General features: G+C 39.7%; 1 protein-coding gene across 2 annotated transcripts in view; it reads left to right on the forward strand.

Annotated features, from left to right (window-relative positions):
• NPHP1 (nephrocystin 1) overlaps positions 1-18,119 on the forward strand; it is a 61,501-nt gene that overhangs the window by 15,769 nt on the left and 27,613 nt on the right. The window contains exons 5-11 of one of the 2 annotated variants that reach the window (XM_082851726.1): positions 4,541-4,709; positions 5,023-5,124; positions 8,631-8,731; positions 9,062-9,104; positions 10,085-10,172; positions 11,665-11,759; positions 13,719-13,847. In XM_082851726.1, the coding sequence (XP_082707852.1) occupies positions 4,541-4,709; positions 5,023-5,124; positions 8,631-8,731; positions 9,062-9,104; positions 10,085-10,172; positions 11,665-11,759; positions 13,719-13,847 (727 nt within the window). The remainder of the gene's footprint in view (positions 1-4,540; positions 4,710-5,022; positions 5,125-8,630; positions 8,732-9,061; positions 9,105-10,084; positions 10,173-11,664; positions 11,760-13,718; positions 13,848-18,119) is intronic. The other variant, XM_082851727.1, reaches the window with a different exon arrangement.

Genomic DNA, 18,119 nt, shown 5'->3' on the forward strand with positions numbered 1-18,119 from the left:
CATGCACAAAAAGAAAAAAGAATGAAAAGAACAGAACAAAATGTAAGAAAGATCTGGGACATGGTCATAAGTTATAGCATATGTGTAAATTGAAGTCCCAGAGGAGAGGAGAGAGAGAATGGAGCACAAGAAATATTTCAATACGTTTTTAAATTGAGATCTAAAAAAGTTATCAATTCACTGGTCCAAGAACCTCAGGCAACCCCAAACAATAAATATAAGGAAAACTACACATAGATGCATCAGAGTTAAACTGCTGAAAACTAAAAATAATAGAAAATCTTAAAAGCAGTCAGGGAAATAAAGAAACATAGGTACAGGCAAACAACAATTCAAGTTAATGTTGACATCTTGTTAGAAAAAATACAGGTCAGAAGATAATGCAGTGACATCATAAAAGAGTTGAAAGAAAAAAAATCTATCAACCCAGAATTCTGTGTACAGCACAAGTGTCTTTCAGAAATTAAAGTAGAATAAAGACATTTTCAGACAAACAGAAGCTGAGAAAATTTGTCAAACAAATGCTGAGAAATTTGCTAAAGGAAGTCCTTTAGGCAAGAAGGAAATGATCCCACAGGAAACCTGTATTTGCAAGAAGGAATGAAGAGCACCAGTATGTGGGTAAATAGAAAAGCCTATTTCTTCTTTTCTAAATGTCTTTAGAGAACACTTGATTGTGTAAAGCAAAATATATATTTAAGAATTTATAATATATAGTCAATTCTCATTATTTGCTGTGGTTATGTTCCATAAAGTTGCTGCAAATACTGAATAGGTGAATACTAAACCATGGCTTCTAGGGAAAATACACAGCTAGGTTCCTGTGAGGCTCTGGTCACAGGTTTTTTTGAAACCTGAGTAAAACATGTCCTCGTTTTTATGTGTGTTTCTGTTTAAAGATACCTTATTTAATGTATGTTACTGATTCATTAACATTGAACTCACAGCCAACAGCCCTATAATTCATGCCTGAAGAAATCTAACACACTTATTTTCTCCATTAGGGCACATCACAACCTTCTTGTGCTTTATGGCCATTTAAAACAGCATAGGTAGGTTGCAAGTAAAAGATTAGAAAAAGGTATTCCATGTTAACCCTGACGAAAACAAAGGTGATACAGCTCTAGTAGTATCAGGCAGAGAAGACTTTAAGGTCAAAAGTAATTTAATAGATAAATACATCTTATAATAATAAAAGCATCAATTCAATAGAAAAATATTATCCCTAATGTGTAGACACCTAATAACATAGCTTTACAACGTATAAAGTAAAAATTGTTAGCACTGAAGGAGAGCTATATAATCCACAAAGCTTAACCACCTTTACCTAATTAAAAATATATTTGTAGAATGCTGTATCCAACTAGATAATACACTTTTCTTCCAAGTGCATGTATAACATTAACCAAAATGAATCATAATGGACCATAAAGCATTGTCAACAAATGTCAAAGGATTGAAATCATGTAGTGTATAGTCTGATGACTTGGAATTACATTAAAACTCAGTGACAATCTAAAACTAATACAATGGTATGTGTCAATTATATATCAATTTTTTTAAAAACTCAAATGACAGAAAAATAAAAGTCTCCAAATGTTTGCAAATTAAGTCACATACTTCTATGTAACCTAAGGGTCAAAGAAAATATTACAATGGAAATCTTGAAATATTTTGAATGATAATAAAATACAACTGTGGGCTGCAGCTAAAGCAGTGTTTAGAGGGAAATTTATGACTTCAAATGCATAGTTTAGAAAAGTTGAAAATTAATTACTGAAGTTTCCAACCTAAGAAGCCAGAAGAAGAATAACAAATTAAACCCAAGAAAAATAGAAGTAAGGAAATAATAAAGAACAGAAGATAGTGAATAATAAACAGACATACAGTAGATAAAATCAATAAACCCAGGCTTCCCTGGTGGCGCAGTGGTTGGGGGTCCGCCTGCCGATGCGGGGGGCGCGGGTTCGTGCCCCGGTCCGGGAGGATCCCGCGTGCCGCGGAGCGGCTGCGCCCGTGAGCCATGGCCGCTGAGCCTGCGCGTCCGGAGCCGGTGCTCCGCGGTGGGAGAGGCCACGGCAGTGAGAGGCCCACGTACCGAAAAAAAAAAAAAAAAAATCAATAAACCCAAAGTTGGTTCTTTGGAAAAGTTAATTAAATGGGTAAATTCCAAGCAAGACTGATTAAGAAAAGAGAAAGAGAAGGAAAACAACAACAATAAAACAGCGAAGAAAACTAATCACTACAGAGTCTACAGAAATTAAAAAGGTATCGTGAAGATACTATGAACATCTTTATGCCAATAAATTTGAAAATTTAGATAAAATAAGTTCCTTGAAAAATAAAATGTACTCAATTTACACAAGATGAATAGAAAATCTTAATAATACTACCAAAATATCTACTAAAGAAGTTGAATATATAATTAAAACCTTTCCACAGAATAAACTCTCAGGTTGCTTCACTGATAAATTTCTGCATTTAAGTAAATAATGCCAGTATTATAAAATCTTTCTAGAGAATTGAAAAAGAAACATTTCCCAAATCATTTTATGAGTGCTAGATAACTTCAGTATCAAAACCTGATAAGAGTATTATAAGAAAAATACAAGGCCTTCATGAATGAATGCACAAACTCAATATAAAGTGTCAGCAAAGAGAATCCAGGGCATATAAAAATGACAGTACATCATGACGAAGTGGGATTTATTCTAGAATGCAAGGTTAATTTGACATTGAAAAATCACTAATTGCAATTTACTGTATTAGCATAATAAGAGCCATTTGGGTCTATTTGGCTAGTTTTATGGTTAGCAGTGTCCATTTGCATCAAAGTATTGTTATCCCATTTTATTTTTTATTTTTAAAAATTTATTTCATTTATTTAATTTTGGCTGCATTGGGTCTTCGTTGCTGCGTGTGGGCTTTCTCTAGTTGTGGCAAGTGGGGGTTACTCTTCGTTGTGGTGCGTGGGTTTCTCATTGCGGTGGCTTCTCTTGTTGTGGAGCACCGGCTCTAGGTGCACGGGCTTCAGTAGTTGTGGCTCACAGGCTCTAGAGCACAGGCTCAGTAGTTGTGGCACACAGGCTTAGTTGCTCCACGGCATGTGGGATCTTCCCGGACCAGGGCTCGAACCCGTGTCCCCTGCATTGGCAGGCAGATTCTTAACCACTGTGCCACCAGGGAAGCCCCTGTTATCCCATTTTAAGATAAGCTTCTCTAATGTAAGCGTTAGGAGAGCAAAGACCTCTATTTTGTTCATTGTTAATACCCCTAGCACATAGTGTCTGTCACACAGTAGGTGCCCAGTAAATGCTGAATGTTGAATGAATAAATAAAGCTCAGGGAGACTTAACGACTTATCCAAGCTAGTATTTTAGCTCCTCTCTCTTCCCTCCTCAGTATCTTTCCCAAACACCTTTCTCTTCATCCCTAATTCTTAGTTTAAACTGTTTCGTGTCTCACTGTTAACAGCCATCTTTGCCTTTAGCCCTTCTTCCAATCTCTTGCCCATGTGATAGCCTGATCAACGTCCTGAAGTGCAGATCAGATCGTGCCTTTCCCTTCCTTCATTTTTAGGGACCACCTTTAGAGGTAAAGCCCACATGGGCTGCGTTCTGCTCACCTCTTTTCAATCTTATCTCCTGCTTATTTCTCCCAAGCCTCGTCCTACCCTCGTGAGCTACTTGAGGTTCCCTCAGCTTGAGCCTCCTTTCTCCACTCCCTTCCTTACCTTCCTACTCCCCTTTTACCTGATTAATTCCAACTCGTCCCTCAAGACCTAATTCTAAGGCTTTCTGATCTCTACCCGTGCAGTCGAGGTTAGGTGTCTCTCGTGTGCTTCCTTAGTACCCCGTGTTTACCTCTACTGCAGTATCTGTTGAACTATATAGTACTTATCCGTCTGATAGATTGTTTCATTGTCCTTGAGGACAGGGAATTGTGTCTCGTTTTTCTCTGTATCTACTGTGTCTGACATGGAACCTGACATATATCATCATCATCATCATCGCCGACTTTTATTGAAAGCCTGCAGACACTGTTGTAAACACTTTGCAAGTTTGTAACGCCTCTCATCTTCATGATGACCCTATGAGGCAGGTTCTATTATCTCCACTTTACCAATGAGAAATGGGGAGATTAAAAGAAACCTATCCAAGGTCACTCAGTGAGAAGGAGATAGAACCAGAACTTAAACTCAGAGCCCGTGCTCTAATCACTGTACAATAATGCTCAAGCAGCGTCTGCTGAATGGATGAATCCGAGATTTCAGTGCAAGTCTCTTGGCTTCCAGTCCAGCACATGCTTCACCAGGTCACATACGTTCCTCAGATATATTAACTCCTCATCACTCTCAGTTCCTCGGTCACATATTCTTTGCTAGATGGTAGAAACTTAGCTGCACTTTCCCTTTATTCCCTTTATTTGCCACTTCCAAATATAGGCCAGTTCTATATGTAGAAGTTATACTCGTACTCGATCTGGATCTGTTCTTATACGTTATTTCAGGTGACCCTTGTCAAAGAATTATTTTTTGCAGAACTGGGGCGCTTACTGAAGGAGAGGACGATGACAGTTCTGCTGAAGAAGATGAAGAAGAAGAAGAAGAAGAAGAAGAAGAAGAAGAAGAAGATGAAGAGGCCGCAAGTGGAGAATACGTTGCTATTGGAGATTTTACGGCTCAGCAAGTCGGAGACCTTACATTTAAGGTAGTCGAAACAGACTGGAAGCTAACTGAGGGATAAATTTTCGTACCTAACGTAGTAAGAAAACTCTACCTGTATTCCTGGATTAGATATTCCTGATATTAACTTTTTAAAGACTCAATCTGTTTAAATAAAATAAGTGATAATTAAGATTTACAAGCGGTAGTCAGGCGAAATTCTGTTATCTAAGTTACCTGGTAGTAAAATGGTAAAAAGAGTAGACGCTCTTCTGTTTTTGAAAATAGTTTTCATGTTGATAATTCTGAATTTAGGGGTAAATTTTAATTTAAAAATTTTTACTTTTATTTTCTTTAAGAAAGGGGAAATTCTCCTTATAATTGAAAAAAACCCTGATGGTTGGTGGATGGCTAAGAATGCCAAAGGAAACAAAGGTCTTATTCCCAGAACGTACTTGGAGGTTAGTCTTTTTTGTTTATTCTTTCCTTTTTCTTCTTCAAGACATTTTTTCATTTATAAGAAAACACTAAGATGTAGTCTTTGATCAATTGACTAGTGAATGACTTAAGATACAGAATTTGCCTCAATTGTAGAGGGACAGAGCATGGGAAAAATACTGTGTATTATAGTTCTGGAGACCTGTGAAGTGCTGTTATGTAGCTGAGCCCTAGAATGTTATCCCACAATGAAGATGTTCTGTGGATTAATGTTGATCATAAAAATTAATAGGTATTTATTATTTGTTGTGAAACAAAACCACAGTTAACTTTGTGTTAACTTCCACAAATATACGATCCTTTACTAAGATGTGGACGTACTATATATGCATGTTTATGGCCTATTTCTTTCACATTTCATAATATAGCATGGTCATTTTCTGTGCCAATATATATAGATCAGTGCTGTCCAATAGAAATATAATGCAAACCACAAATGTAATTTAAAATTTTCTAGTAACGACACTGAGCTGTCTTGTTTTTCTTCGCACCACTTCTAACAGCAACTGTGTGTTTCTTTTCTGACACCAAATACATGTTGTTTTTCCACACTGATTCTTTGAAACCAACCAGGTATCCAACAATTCAGTTCAATTCTGACACTAGCTCCTGGAGTTAGCACAGACCTCCCCAAGGTAAGGGCTCAGTCCCGTAAGACTGCCCCACTTCAGATGCCCGTCACAAGTCCCCGGGGCTAGCTGTGCTTCTGTGTGACCGGCTCTAAACTTGGAAGTTCCCACACCTTTCCTCAGGTTCAGTAATTTGCTAGAGTGACCACAGATCTCAGGAAACACCTCACTTTTGCTTCCCAGTTCATTATAAAGGATATAGTTCAGGAACAGCCAAATGGAAGAGGTGCACAGGGCAAGGTATTGGGAGAGGGAGGGAGTGGGACCTGGTTCTTCCATGTGCTCCTGGAACCACCCTGCCAGCACTTCAAGTGATGGCCAACCCAGAAGCTCCCTAAACCCTGTCTTTTAGGGATTTTGGGGAGGTTTCATTACATAGACACGATTGATCGAATCATTGGCCGTCAGTGATTAAATTCAATCTCTAGCTCCTTTTCCCTCCCTGAAGGTGAGGGGGTGGGGGGCACTAAAAGTTTCCACCTTCTAATCACTGGTTCCTCTGGCCACCAGCACCGACCCTCCCCAAGCCATGACCTCATGAGCATAAACTCAAGTATGTTTGAAAGGGGCTTGTTATGAATAACAAAAGACACTCCTGTCACTCAGGAAATTCTAAGAGTTTTAGGAACTCTGTGCCAAGGACTGGCATAAAGACCAAATATGTATTTTTATTATACCACACACATTTTTTAAAAGTAAAGGGAAACAGGTGACATTATTAATTTTTTTTTAAATTAATTTGTTTATTTTTGGCTGTGTTGGGTCTTCATTGCTGTGCGGGCTTTCTTTAGTTGTGGCGAGTGGGAGCTACTCTTCATTGCGGTGTGCGGGCTTCTCATTGCAGTGGCTTCTCTTGTTGTGGGGCACAGGCTCTAGGCACACAGGCTTCAGTAGTTGTGGCACGCGGGCTCAGTAGTTGTGGCTTGCGGGCTCTAGAGCACAGGCTCAGTAGTTGTGGCACACGAGCTTAGTTGCTCCGCGGTATGTGGGATCTTCCTGGACCAGGGATCGAACCCGTGTCGCCTGCATTGACAGGCGGATTCTTAACCACTGCACCACCAGGGAAGCCTGGTGACATTATTTTTAATAATTTATTTTATCCAATATATCAAACATATTATCTCATTTCAACGTATAATCAATATTTTTAAATCCTTTCTTTTTTTTTAATGCTAAGTCTTCAAATTCTAGTGTGTATTTTACACTTAAATAGCACATCTCAGTTTAGACTGGTCACATTTCAAGTGTCAGTAGGCACAGGTGGTGAGTGCCTGCCCTATTGCCCAGCTCAGTTCTGGGTCATCTGTTTCAATGGTAGCATAGTATTCCAGTCTCATTTAGATGGACATTTAGGTTTCCAACCTATAATAACTATAAATGACATTGCAAAGAAGGTAAGATTAGCTTCCGCTATGAGTTACAGAAGAGCTCCAAAACAGTGGCCTAAATAAGGTAGAAGCATATTTCTCTTGTGTGTGGAGGAAGTGTGGAGATGGGCAGTCAAGGAAGGGTAGGGCCCTATCTAATGTTTTACCCTGTGGGTAGGTGCGAGCAGCTCTTCCTAGGGTTGTTATCTCTTTAGCTTAGGTCGGCTGCTAGATCTTTCGTTATTAACAGTTCCAAGCCGTGAAAGAGGAAAGGGGAAGAAGAAGTCAAAAGGCATGAGTTGCAGTCTTTTAAAGGTTTCTTGGAAGTTACACAAAAAACTTCCAGTTATACCTCCTTGGCCAGAATTGAGTTTCTTGACAACAGCTACCTGCAAGGAGGGCTTGGAAAATGTAGTCTTCTAGCTGATTCGTTGCTATATTCAGGGATTCTGTTAGAAAAGAAGACCCTGTGTTGTGATCAGTCTGTACATATACCTTGTAGACTGTCTGGTTATTCCCCTTAAATAAATTCCTGAATGCTCATTGCTGGTGCAAAGGGTTTACACCTTTGTATTTTGATTGAATTTGCCATTTTTCCTTTTAGGAAAGTTATGCCTATTTGCACTCCCATCTCCAGCAGCCGAGAGTGCTTGTTTGTCTACACATTTGCCAGTGATGGTTGTCATCAATCTTTTTGCCGGTGTGATAGACCAGAAAACCCCAAAAGGCTCATTATTGTTTTGTATTTGCATTTATTGTACTGCTAGTGAGGTTGAGCATGATTTCATTTGCTTTATGACCATTTCTATTTCTTCTTTGTAAATTGCCTTTTCAGTTCATTTTTGTAAGGGATTTTTGAAAATTGTATTGATTTATAAGAGTTTTTGTCATATCTTGATGATAAGGATATCAACCCTTAGAAACTTGTGGCAGATATCTTCTTTGTTGACTTTCAGCCTTGTTTTATTTTTTATGTAGTTAAATCAAAGTTACATGGTTTTGGTATCATGACTGGAAAGGGCTTTCGAATCTCAAGATTATTTTCTTCGGGGACTTCCCTGGAGGTCCGGTGGTTAAGACTCCACACTTCCACTGCAGGGCGCGCAGGTTTGATCCCTGGTTTGGGAACTAAGATCCACACGCCATGTGGCGTGGCCAAAAAAAAGGAAAAAAAAAGATTATTTTCTTCTAACACTTCTATAGTTCTTTTTGCTTTTTTGTCTTTTCTTTTTTTTTTCATTTGAATAAGTCCCATCTGGCATTTATTTTTATTAAACTTGTTCTCTGCCTCTGTCATTGTAATTTTTTCATATAGTGACATTATCAACCATGTATTGAAATCTTTTTCCACTGATTTTTTATATGCCCGTCATACACTAACTCCCTATCTACACTTGAGCCTTTCTGAAAGTACGCTTATTGGTTGATTTTTGCATTAGGTAAAAAGTACTTCATATTTCAATAATTTTTCAGCCCTATAATAGAGAAGAAGGCCCGGAGTCTGGTGAAGAGGGCAGTGAAGAAGACGCAGAGGCGGGGGAGGAAGCGGCCGGAGGAGCAGAAGTTAAACAGAGGTGAAAAGGCGTGAGGGGACACCAAAGTAGGTTTAGGAAACATTTTATTTGTTTATTTTTACTATTATACGTAATTCAAGAATTTCTTGAAATGGAAACAGCTGATAGTTTGGGAGCAGGGCTTTTCATATTACTGTTTGCGTAAGATCATTACAACTTTAACTTGGTGATTATTGTTAGCAGATGATATTATGCTTAGTTTCGGGTAGACTCTTGTAGGTTTTCAGAAGTTACAATTATATACTTTGTTCTTTGATGAATGAACTTCCCTAATTGAGTGAATAGGCATAAACTTTCTGTACCCTCACCTAGCTAACCGTTTCTCCCTAGAACCGATTCTCATTGGAGTGCTGTCCGAAAAGCCATCTCAGAGGTTGGTATCTCCTGTCTTATTAATGATGTCTCGTTTTGTTACCTAATAGCTCTGATAAGAGTTCAGATTCAAAACAGGATGGAAACTTTAAATGAAAGCATTGGATCTTAAGCAGGATACAGAGCATGGAATGCACAGAGCATTAAAACATATTTCTGGTTTAGTAAGCCTATGCCTATGAGGGCTTGGAAATGTCTCTCATTGATTCTGCTTGAATTTTCTATCATTTGGGTAAAGACAGTTGTTAAATTTTGTTAATATTAAAAAATTCCAAAAAGCTCAAAAAAGTAAGAAACTTGGGACTTCCCTGGTGGTCCAGTGGTTGAGACTCCACACTTCCAATGTAGGGGGCATGGGTTTGATCCCTGGTCGGGGAACTAAGACAGGCCATGGGGCGCAACCAAAAAAAAAAAGAAAAAGTAAGAAACTATCAATAATCCTATCATTTAAAAAGTTGCATAACAAAGTGAAAATCCACTCCTTCCATAAGTAATCATCACTAACCATTTAGTAAATATATTCTTTCTGCCTTTTTTACCCTACTTATCACTGACATGGACATGCACGTGTGTGCATGCGTGTGTGTGTGTGTGAGTGTGTGTATGTACATATAGTGTACAAAAAAGCCATTAATTCTTCAGTGCATATCAGTTTACGATATCAACTCATCTGTGACAGGGCAGTACTTTGTGGAGCAGGACAGGCCATTCTGATGGGGGCCATGCAGGAAGCAGCAGGTCTGGAGCACAGAGCTCAGCCCCCTGGGCACCGCATGGGGCTTAGGTCCTCAGGAAAGGCCAGGATTCAGCAATGGCGTCTTCTCAGGAATTGGGGGTTAAATTGCTATATTCTCCCACTAAAGTCTGTACATTTGTATTTTTCTTTCGGGGGTTGTAGTTGCTACAGTGATAAAGAGAGAGTATCCTAGAGGTGAGGAAACATGAATGAAACCAAGCAAATTTTTGTTTTACTCTCTTCAGCAGATTAACACCGTTGACGTACTGACCACGATGGGAGCTATTCCTGCCGGGTTCAGGCCTTCCACCCTCTTCCAGCTTCTGGAGGAAGGTAACAGGTGTCCATCAGCCACCACAGACTTTTAGTTAAGCGGTCACGGTTTACATCTAATTGTTCTGGCACAGCCAAAGCAAGTCATTGAAAAAGTTGTAACCTCTCACATCTCTTGGACGCTCATCTTTTCCTTCATCTTGCTTGTGAAGGAGGAAGGAGCCCTGATCCTATCAGAGGCCAAGCCCCCTTCCATTATTTCAAAAACACAACTCTTTGATCAACCTTCTCCTGTATCTTCAGCCTGCTCTCCCCTGCCCCACTGGCTGATTCCCTCATCAGTAGTCCTAGCAAACCTAAAACCTCCCACCTTTATGGACCAGCTCCCCGCAACCCTGTCCCATTCTGGATGAAGCCTCCCTTTCTCTGCTTTTCCTCACAGTGAGACTTTTCCAAAGAGTTTTCCCTATTCGCTGTTTCTGTTTCCTTACTCATTCTTGGATTGCCCTGTACTTGGCAACATTTGTTCATAAGCTCATTTTAAAGAGGAATAATGTTGTGGTGAGGCTCCCCTGTATACCCTGAGCTGCTGAGTCATCTGTGGAAGGGCTGCTTTGAGGCTTCTCTGTCGGGAGGCTCTTCTCAGCCCTCCCTGAACACCCAGCTCCTTCTCGTGCTTTGTTTTATTTTTGTTTTTTTATTATAAATCTCTTTTTATTTATGTATTTATTGATTCATTATTATTATTATTTTGGGCTGTGCTGCGCAGCTTGTGGGATCTTAGTTCCCCGACCAGGGGTCATACCCGGGCCCTTGTGGAGTCCTAACCACTGGACCGCCAGGGAATTCCCCGCTTCTCATGCTTTGGGTCTCAGGGTACATTCCCAGAGACACCTTCCATGTAGGCCCTCCTACTCCCATTCACTTGAGCACCCTTTATAAGTCTAAGTCAGCTTATAATTATTTTGTCTTTTGTCTACTTATTTTTTGTAACAGTTTCCCCCACTGAAGTGTAAGCTAATGAGGGCAGGGGCCATATTTCTCTGATTCACGTTTATGTTTCCAGCTCCCAGCATAGCACCTGGCAGAGTAGGAACTCAAAAATGAGTTCTTCGGTGAGTAAATGATTTTGTAATAGGTATTCGTCATGACACGAGTATGGAAGAACAGTATTAAATTGCTTTTGTGTTAAGAAGTAAAATTAATGATTATGTACTTTTTCTAAAATATCTAAAAAGTGTTCACAGATTTTCTGCATTTTACAAAAATATTTGAATGGATCGTCTTCATCATGGGGCATGTTACTGGCCTAAAAGTCTTTAAGATCTTTCCTAAAGCCACTTTAAGATCAGCTCTCATGTGCTTCTATCCTTACCTTTCCTGCTGTTGTTCTTACCTCTGTTGGTATGTCTGTCTTAGGAAGCAAGTTTCTAGTAAACAGCTTGGCATTTTCGATGTCTGTTTCCTAAGTTTGTACCATAACATCATGAATTTGGGGTTTTGAATTTCATTCGTTCTTTGTAAGAAAATAAAGGAACAATTATTTTTGCAGGGAATCAATTTCGAGCAAGTTACTTCTTACAGCCAGAGCTCACTACTTCACAACTGGCCTTCAAAGATCTAATGTGGGATGCTAAAACGGGCTCTGTAAGTATGGTTACTGTCAGTAAAATTATAAATTTTCCAGATTTTGTCATGGTTGCAAATATACAGGTAACGTAAATTGATTAATGCATTATAAAAAAACAAAAAAAATTGTCTCCGCATTGTAATTTTGAAACACTTAGTGACAGTTTCATGGCTGAGACAGAACTTGGGTCTGTTACCTTGACGTTGTTTCTCTTCTCCACTGCTCTCTTCTTGCATTGTTACAAAGGAAATAATACTAGGTATCAATAATAATAATAATACTAGGTATCAATCTTCATCATTCTTTGCCTCAATTTTTTCATCTGTAAAAAGGGAAAAATAGTAGTAATACTTCCAACATAGGGTTATTATGAGAATTGCACTGAATGTGTGAAGGGCTTAGAACAGTGCCTGACACATGATGATAACTTAGTAAATGTTAGCCAGTATCATTATTATTAGTGGCAGTAGTAATATTATTTTAATTAAATAGGAATGAGGAACTTGGCAGTACTTTCTGATTATACTTTGTGGGGAGCTTGGAGCGGAGGATTACTGGTATCCCCCTTATTTGAAGTAGGAAATGCTCTTGACATTTAATTCTCCTCCTTAGAAGATGTAAACTGCATTTGAGCCCCTCACTCCCCTTCCTGTTTACCTTCTCCCTTTTCTCCCTTGCTCCCCCAGAGCCTCAGGGAAGAATAAGAGAACCCAGTGTGGCCAGGTTTTGTGGGAAGGGGTGGTGCAGAATTTTCGTACTCTTTTCCTTCTCAACCCGAGCATGCCTGGAATCTTTTTAGCATTAAATATCTCCTATTGCAAGTTTACAAATATGTTATATTTGGTGTTTGTAGTATACTAGTACTGAATAAATAGCATTTAATTTTGTGAACTTGTACACAGAGAGCTCAATTGTCAGCTCTCATTTTTTAATGGAAAAGGTGACAAACTGTTAAACATTGTCTGATTTTTTTCAGTGATATGTTATTTAAATGGAAAGGCCCAGGACCATAAAGCAGAATGTTAAGAATTGAAGATGTTCTTAAATTAAAAAAAACTAGAATGCCAGTTTTTTTTAATTGACATTCTGGATTATCTTGTGAAATAGAACTGAATAACTACATCCAATGGTCAGTGCGTTCTCTCTGTCAAAACATCTATATTAGAAGCCAGGGAATAATGTAGATAAATGCTTGGAATTGAAACAAGGAGGAGCTAGCTGGATAATATTAACGCCAGGGGTCACTGGTCACTATGCTGTGGTGACCTTCTATGCGGACCTGCCTTATGTAAGAAGGAGCTGTAAGAACGAACCTGGAATACAGTTGATTCCATGGTCAGGTCATTCTTTTTCCCTGATTGTACTGACTGTTCTTTTCATCACAATTTTTGTGTATTTAACCAAAAAGTGCAAAATTTTTAAAAAGATTTATTTATTTATTTTTGGCTGTGTCAGGTCTTAGTTGCGGCATGCGGGAGGTTTGTTGCGGCACTTGGGCCTCTCTCCAGTTGTGGCGTGCGGGTTTTCTCTTCTCTAGTTGTGGCATGCGGGGTCCAGAGCGCGTGGGCTCTGTAGTTTGTGGCCCGCGAGCTCTCTTGTTGAGGCACGCAAGCTCAGTAATTGTGGCACGAGGGCTTAGTTGCCCTGCGTCATGTGGGATCTTAGTTCCCTGACCAGGGATCAAACCCACGTCCCCTGCATTGTAAGGTGGATTCTTTACCGCTGGGCCACCAGGGAAGTCCCCAAAGCAAATATTTTAAATATAAATATTTATGAAAATTTTAACTGAAGTTTTGGGTTAAATTAAACAGACTATTGAAACTTTTCTTGTGTGTGTATGTTGTGTGCAAAGTTTATTCTTTTGTTCTTTTTTATTCTATATGCATTTTCTTAAGCATTTACAAAAGGTGCTTTGAAAATGAATTTGTCTTATAAGTCATAAAAGAAACCTTCCTCATAACTAATTTTTCTCTCAGATTAGGTCAAGACCAAGTCGTGTTTCCTTGATTCTGACCCTCTGGAGCTGTAAGATGATTCCTCTTCCAGGAGTGAGCATCCAGGTTCTGAGCAGACACGTGCGCTTCTGTCTGTTTGACGGCAATAAGGTGAGCTTGCTGAGGAGTTAAACCGGTTGCCACCATATGTTAACGCCACATATTAACCGCGTACTGCACAGGGTCTGTCTGTCTCTTTCTCCCTCTCAACCTCTCTCTCTCTCCGTGTGTGTGTGTGTGTGTGTGTGTGTGTGTGTGTGTGTGTGTGTGTAAGTATCTATATAAAATGATGTGTGGTAGAGTGCAAACTACATGTGTTCTGATGACACAGACTTAACTCCTGGCTCTTTCAGTTGCTAAGTGTGTGATATTTATACGTCGCAGTTAACGCCTCTGAGCCTTAGATTTTTCACTTACAAAAAGGTACTGATGCCTATCTTCTAGTATTGTATACAGTTCAGGTTTGCAGGTTAGAGTATTGCATTTTTGACAGGTGTACACACCTGTATAACCAACATCCCAGGCAACATATGGAGCATCACCATAACCTGACAAAGTTGCCTTGTGTCCTTTTCCATTCTGTGCCTCTCTGATTCCTAAGAGAATATTTTTTACCCAGTACCAAAAAATTTGAATAACTCTTTTTATGAGATACAGATGAAACAGTGCCTGGATGGAACTTTGTGACTTTAATTGCATACACTAGACAAGAAGAAAGATTTTTAAATCAGTGATCTAAGCTCGAACTCAAGAGCCTAGAAAAGGAAGAGTGAGTCAATCCCAAAGGAAGTAGAATGGAGGAAATAATAAAGAGTAGAAATTAATGAAATAGAAAACAAGAGAAAGTCAGAAAAGGCAAAGTTTATTCTTTGAAAAGATTAATAAAATTGAGAGATGCCTAGTAAGACTGATCAAGAAATTTTAAAAGAGAGAAAGAAAACAAATGATTGTTGCCGAAACTCTGCCTCTGTTCACCGGTGCCAAATAGAAACACGGAAACAGAGTTTTGGGTGAAGTAGAAAAGAAGAGCTTTATTGCTTTGCCAGGCAAAGGGGGCCACAGTAGGCTAATGCCCTCAGAACTGTGTGTTCCACCCTGGAGCAGGTAGTGAAGAGTGTTACAGTGCTCAAGGAGCAGAGCGTGATCGGCTCATGGACATTCTTCTGATTGGCTGGTGGTGAGGTAACTGGGAGTCAACATCATCAACCTTCTGGTTCCAACCAGTCTGAGGTCTGCGTGCTTGTGGGCAGCACACAGTTAAGTTCTCCCACCTGGAGGGGGTTTCAGTATCTGCAAAACAGCTCACAGGACATGGCTCAGAATATTATCTATAGCCCTTGAGGAAGAACTAAAGGTCCTTGACTTTGTTTAATGGCTAAAGTATTACTATTTTGTCTTGCTTGACTGTTTTCCTTTCTTTCTGCATTTTTTCACTTCTCTGATTAAATTTATGCTTTGACTGACGTTTTTCTACAGACAAAAGGCAGGTGGAGGACAGGGGTGGGGCTCTTTTCTGGGAAGGCCTGGTAGGGTCCTGCTTGGTTACGTGGTCACCATCTGACTTGAAAATGGAGACCTCAGCACAGATCCTGCGCACATTAAAGGGATAAGCAGGGGATGTTGTAAACAACTTTATGGCAGTAAATTTGATAACATCAATAAACAGATAAATTCTTTGAAAACCGTAACTTAATGAAACTGACACAAGAAGAAATAGAACAATTTGAATGAACCCTGTTAAAGAAATTGAAACAGTAATTAAAAATCTTCCAATAAAGAAAACTCCAGACCCAGATGGTCTCACTGGTGGATTCCTCCAAACATTTAAGGAAGAAATGATACCAATAGTACACAAACTTCCAAAGAATAGATAAAGAGGAAATGCTTCCCATCTCATTTCACGAGGCCAGGAAAAACATGATACCAAAATATGACGAGACATTACAAAAAAGAAAAATTACAAGACCAGTATTCCTCATGAATATATAAACTAAAATCCTAAACAAAATATTAGCAAATTGAATCTAGCCATGTATAAAAAAGGACAATATATCATGACCAATTGGGGTTTATTCCAGGAATTCAAATGTACACACCTGTGTAACCAATATTTAACATTTGAAGATAGATTATTTTAATTTGCCATATTAACAGAACTGAAGAACAGAAATTACCTGATCATCTCAATAGATGCGGAAAAAGCAGTTGACAAATTTTAACACCCACTTATGATTTTAAAAAAGTTCTCACCAAACTAAGAACAGAAGGAAACTTCAAATTGGTAAAGGGCAACAAGAGAACGCTAAAGCAAAGCTACTAGCATCATCATACTTAATGTGAAATATTGCATACTTTTCCCCTACGGTCAGGAACGGTTCAAGGATATCCAAGAAATAAAAAAGATAACTCAGGTTTTTTTAATTGACAAAAGACTTGAACAGGCACTTAAAATATGGGGGCTTCCCTGGTGGCACAGTGGTTAAGAATCCGCCTGCCAATGCAGGGGACATGGGTTCAAGCCCTGGTCCGGGAAGATCCCACATGCGTCGGAGCAACTAAGCCCGTGTGCCACAACTACTGAGCCTGCGCTCTAGGGCCTGCGAGCCACAGCTACTGAGCCTGCACGCCACAACTACTGAAGCCCGCGTGCCTAGAGCCCGTGCTCTGCAACAAGAGAAGCCACCGCAGTGAGAAGCCCGCACACTGCAACGGAGAATAGCTCCTGCTCGCCATAACTAGAGAAAGCCCGCGCGCAGCAACAAAGGCCCAGTGCAGCCAAAAATTAATTAATTTTTTAGAAAGTATAGTACAAATGTTTAAAAAAAAAAGAAAGAAAATATGGCAAACCAATGGGTCTATAAAAAGATACACAACATATAATAAGTCATCCAGGAAATGCAAATTAAAACCAGAATGAGAGAGAGCCAACCATAGGCTATGCTTAAGAAACCACCTTAAACATAATAATACAGGCAGGTTAGAAGTAGAAGGATGGAAAAAGATACACCATTCAAAACATACTAATATCAGACAAAGTGTACTTCAGAAGAAGGAAAATTACCGGGAATAAAGTGGTACATTACATGATAAAATGGACAATAAACCAAGCAGATGTAACAATCCTAAATGTGTGTACACCTAACATCAGAGCTTCAAAATGCATATGCAGTAAAAGCGGATCAAACTGTAGGAGAAATGGGCGAAGCCACAATCATAACTGGAGACTTCAATACTTCTCTCTACAGTGCTGTAGAGCAAGTAGACAGAAAATTAGTCAGAATGTAGGAGAGCAGAACAACACCATGGGCAAACTGGATGTGATTAACATTTGCACAACACTTCACCCCCAAAGAGGAAAGTGCACATTCTTTTTAGTGCGCATGGGACATTCCGCAAAATAGATGGTCCTGAGCAGATTTAGAAGAATTGAAATCATACAATGTATGGTCTTTGATCACATGTGATTGAATTAGAAATCAGAAACAGAAAGATAACTGGAAAAATCCTTAAATACTTAGAAATTAAACGACAGATTTCTCAAGAATCAATGGGTTAAAAGAAAATTGCAAGGGAAATTAGGAAATATTTTGAACTGAGCAAAAACATGAAAATGTAGCATAATATTTGTGGGATGTTAGCGAAAGCATTGCTTAGAGGGAAATTTGTAGCACCAGAAAAGAATTCTGTTATGGGGAGGGGGACGGGTAAGCTGTGACAAAGTGAGAGAGTGGCATGGACATATATACACTACCAAACGTGAAATAGATAGCTAGTGGGAAGCAGCCGCATAGCACAGGGAGATCAGCTCTGTGCTTTGTGACCACCTAGAGGGGTGGGATAGGGAGGGTGGGAGGGAGACGCAAGAGGGAGGAGATACGGGGATATATGTATACGTATAGCTGATTCACTTTGTTATAAAGCAGAAACTAACACACCGTTGTAAAGCAATTATACTCCAATAAAGATGTTAAAAAAAATCTCAATTTCATAGTCTACCTCCTGAGGGGGTGATGCTTGCCTTGAGATCTGAGGGGTGAACAGGCCGTAAGGAGATGAAGAGAAAAGGGGACAAGGGGAGTGTGTACCTGGCTGAAGGAGCAGCACAGGCCAGGGCCCTGGCAGGAAAGGACTTGGGAAGGGGAGCCAGGGGGCTGAGTGGGGGCAGCAAGAGGAAGTGTAGGACGGGATGAAGCAGGAGGTACAGCATAAGACGTTGTAAGCCATGATGTAGGGAGTTTCGTCTTTACCCTAAAAGCGGGGAAAGTCATTAGAGGTAGGACATGACTTAGACGTACGTTTGGGGATGATTTCTGGCTCCTCTCTGGAGGTGGATTGAAGGGGGGCGGGGGTCAGAGGGATCTGAGTAGACCACTTGGGGGCTAT

This window comes from Leucopleurus acutus, assembly GCF_964270905.1.
Source record: "Leucopleurus acutus genome assembly, chromosome: 12".
NCBI lineage: Eukaryota > Metazoa > Chordata > Mammalia > Artiodactyla > Delphinidae > Leucopleurus > Leucopleurus acutus.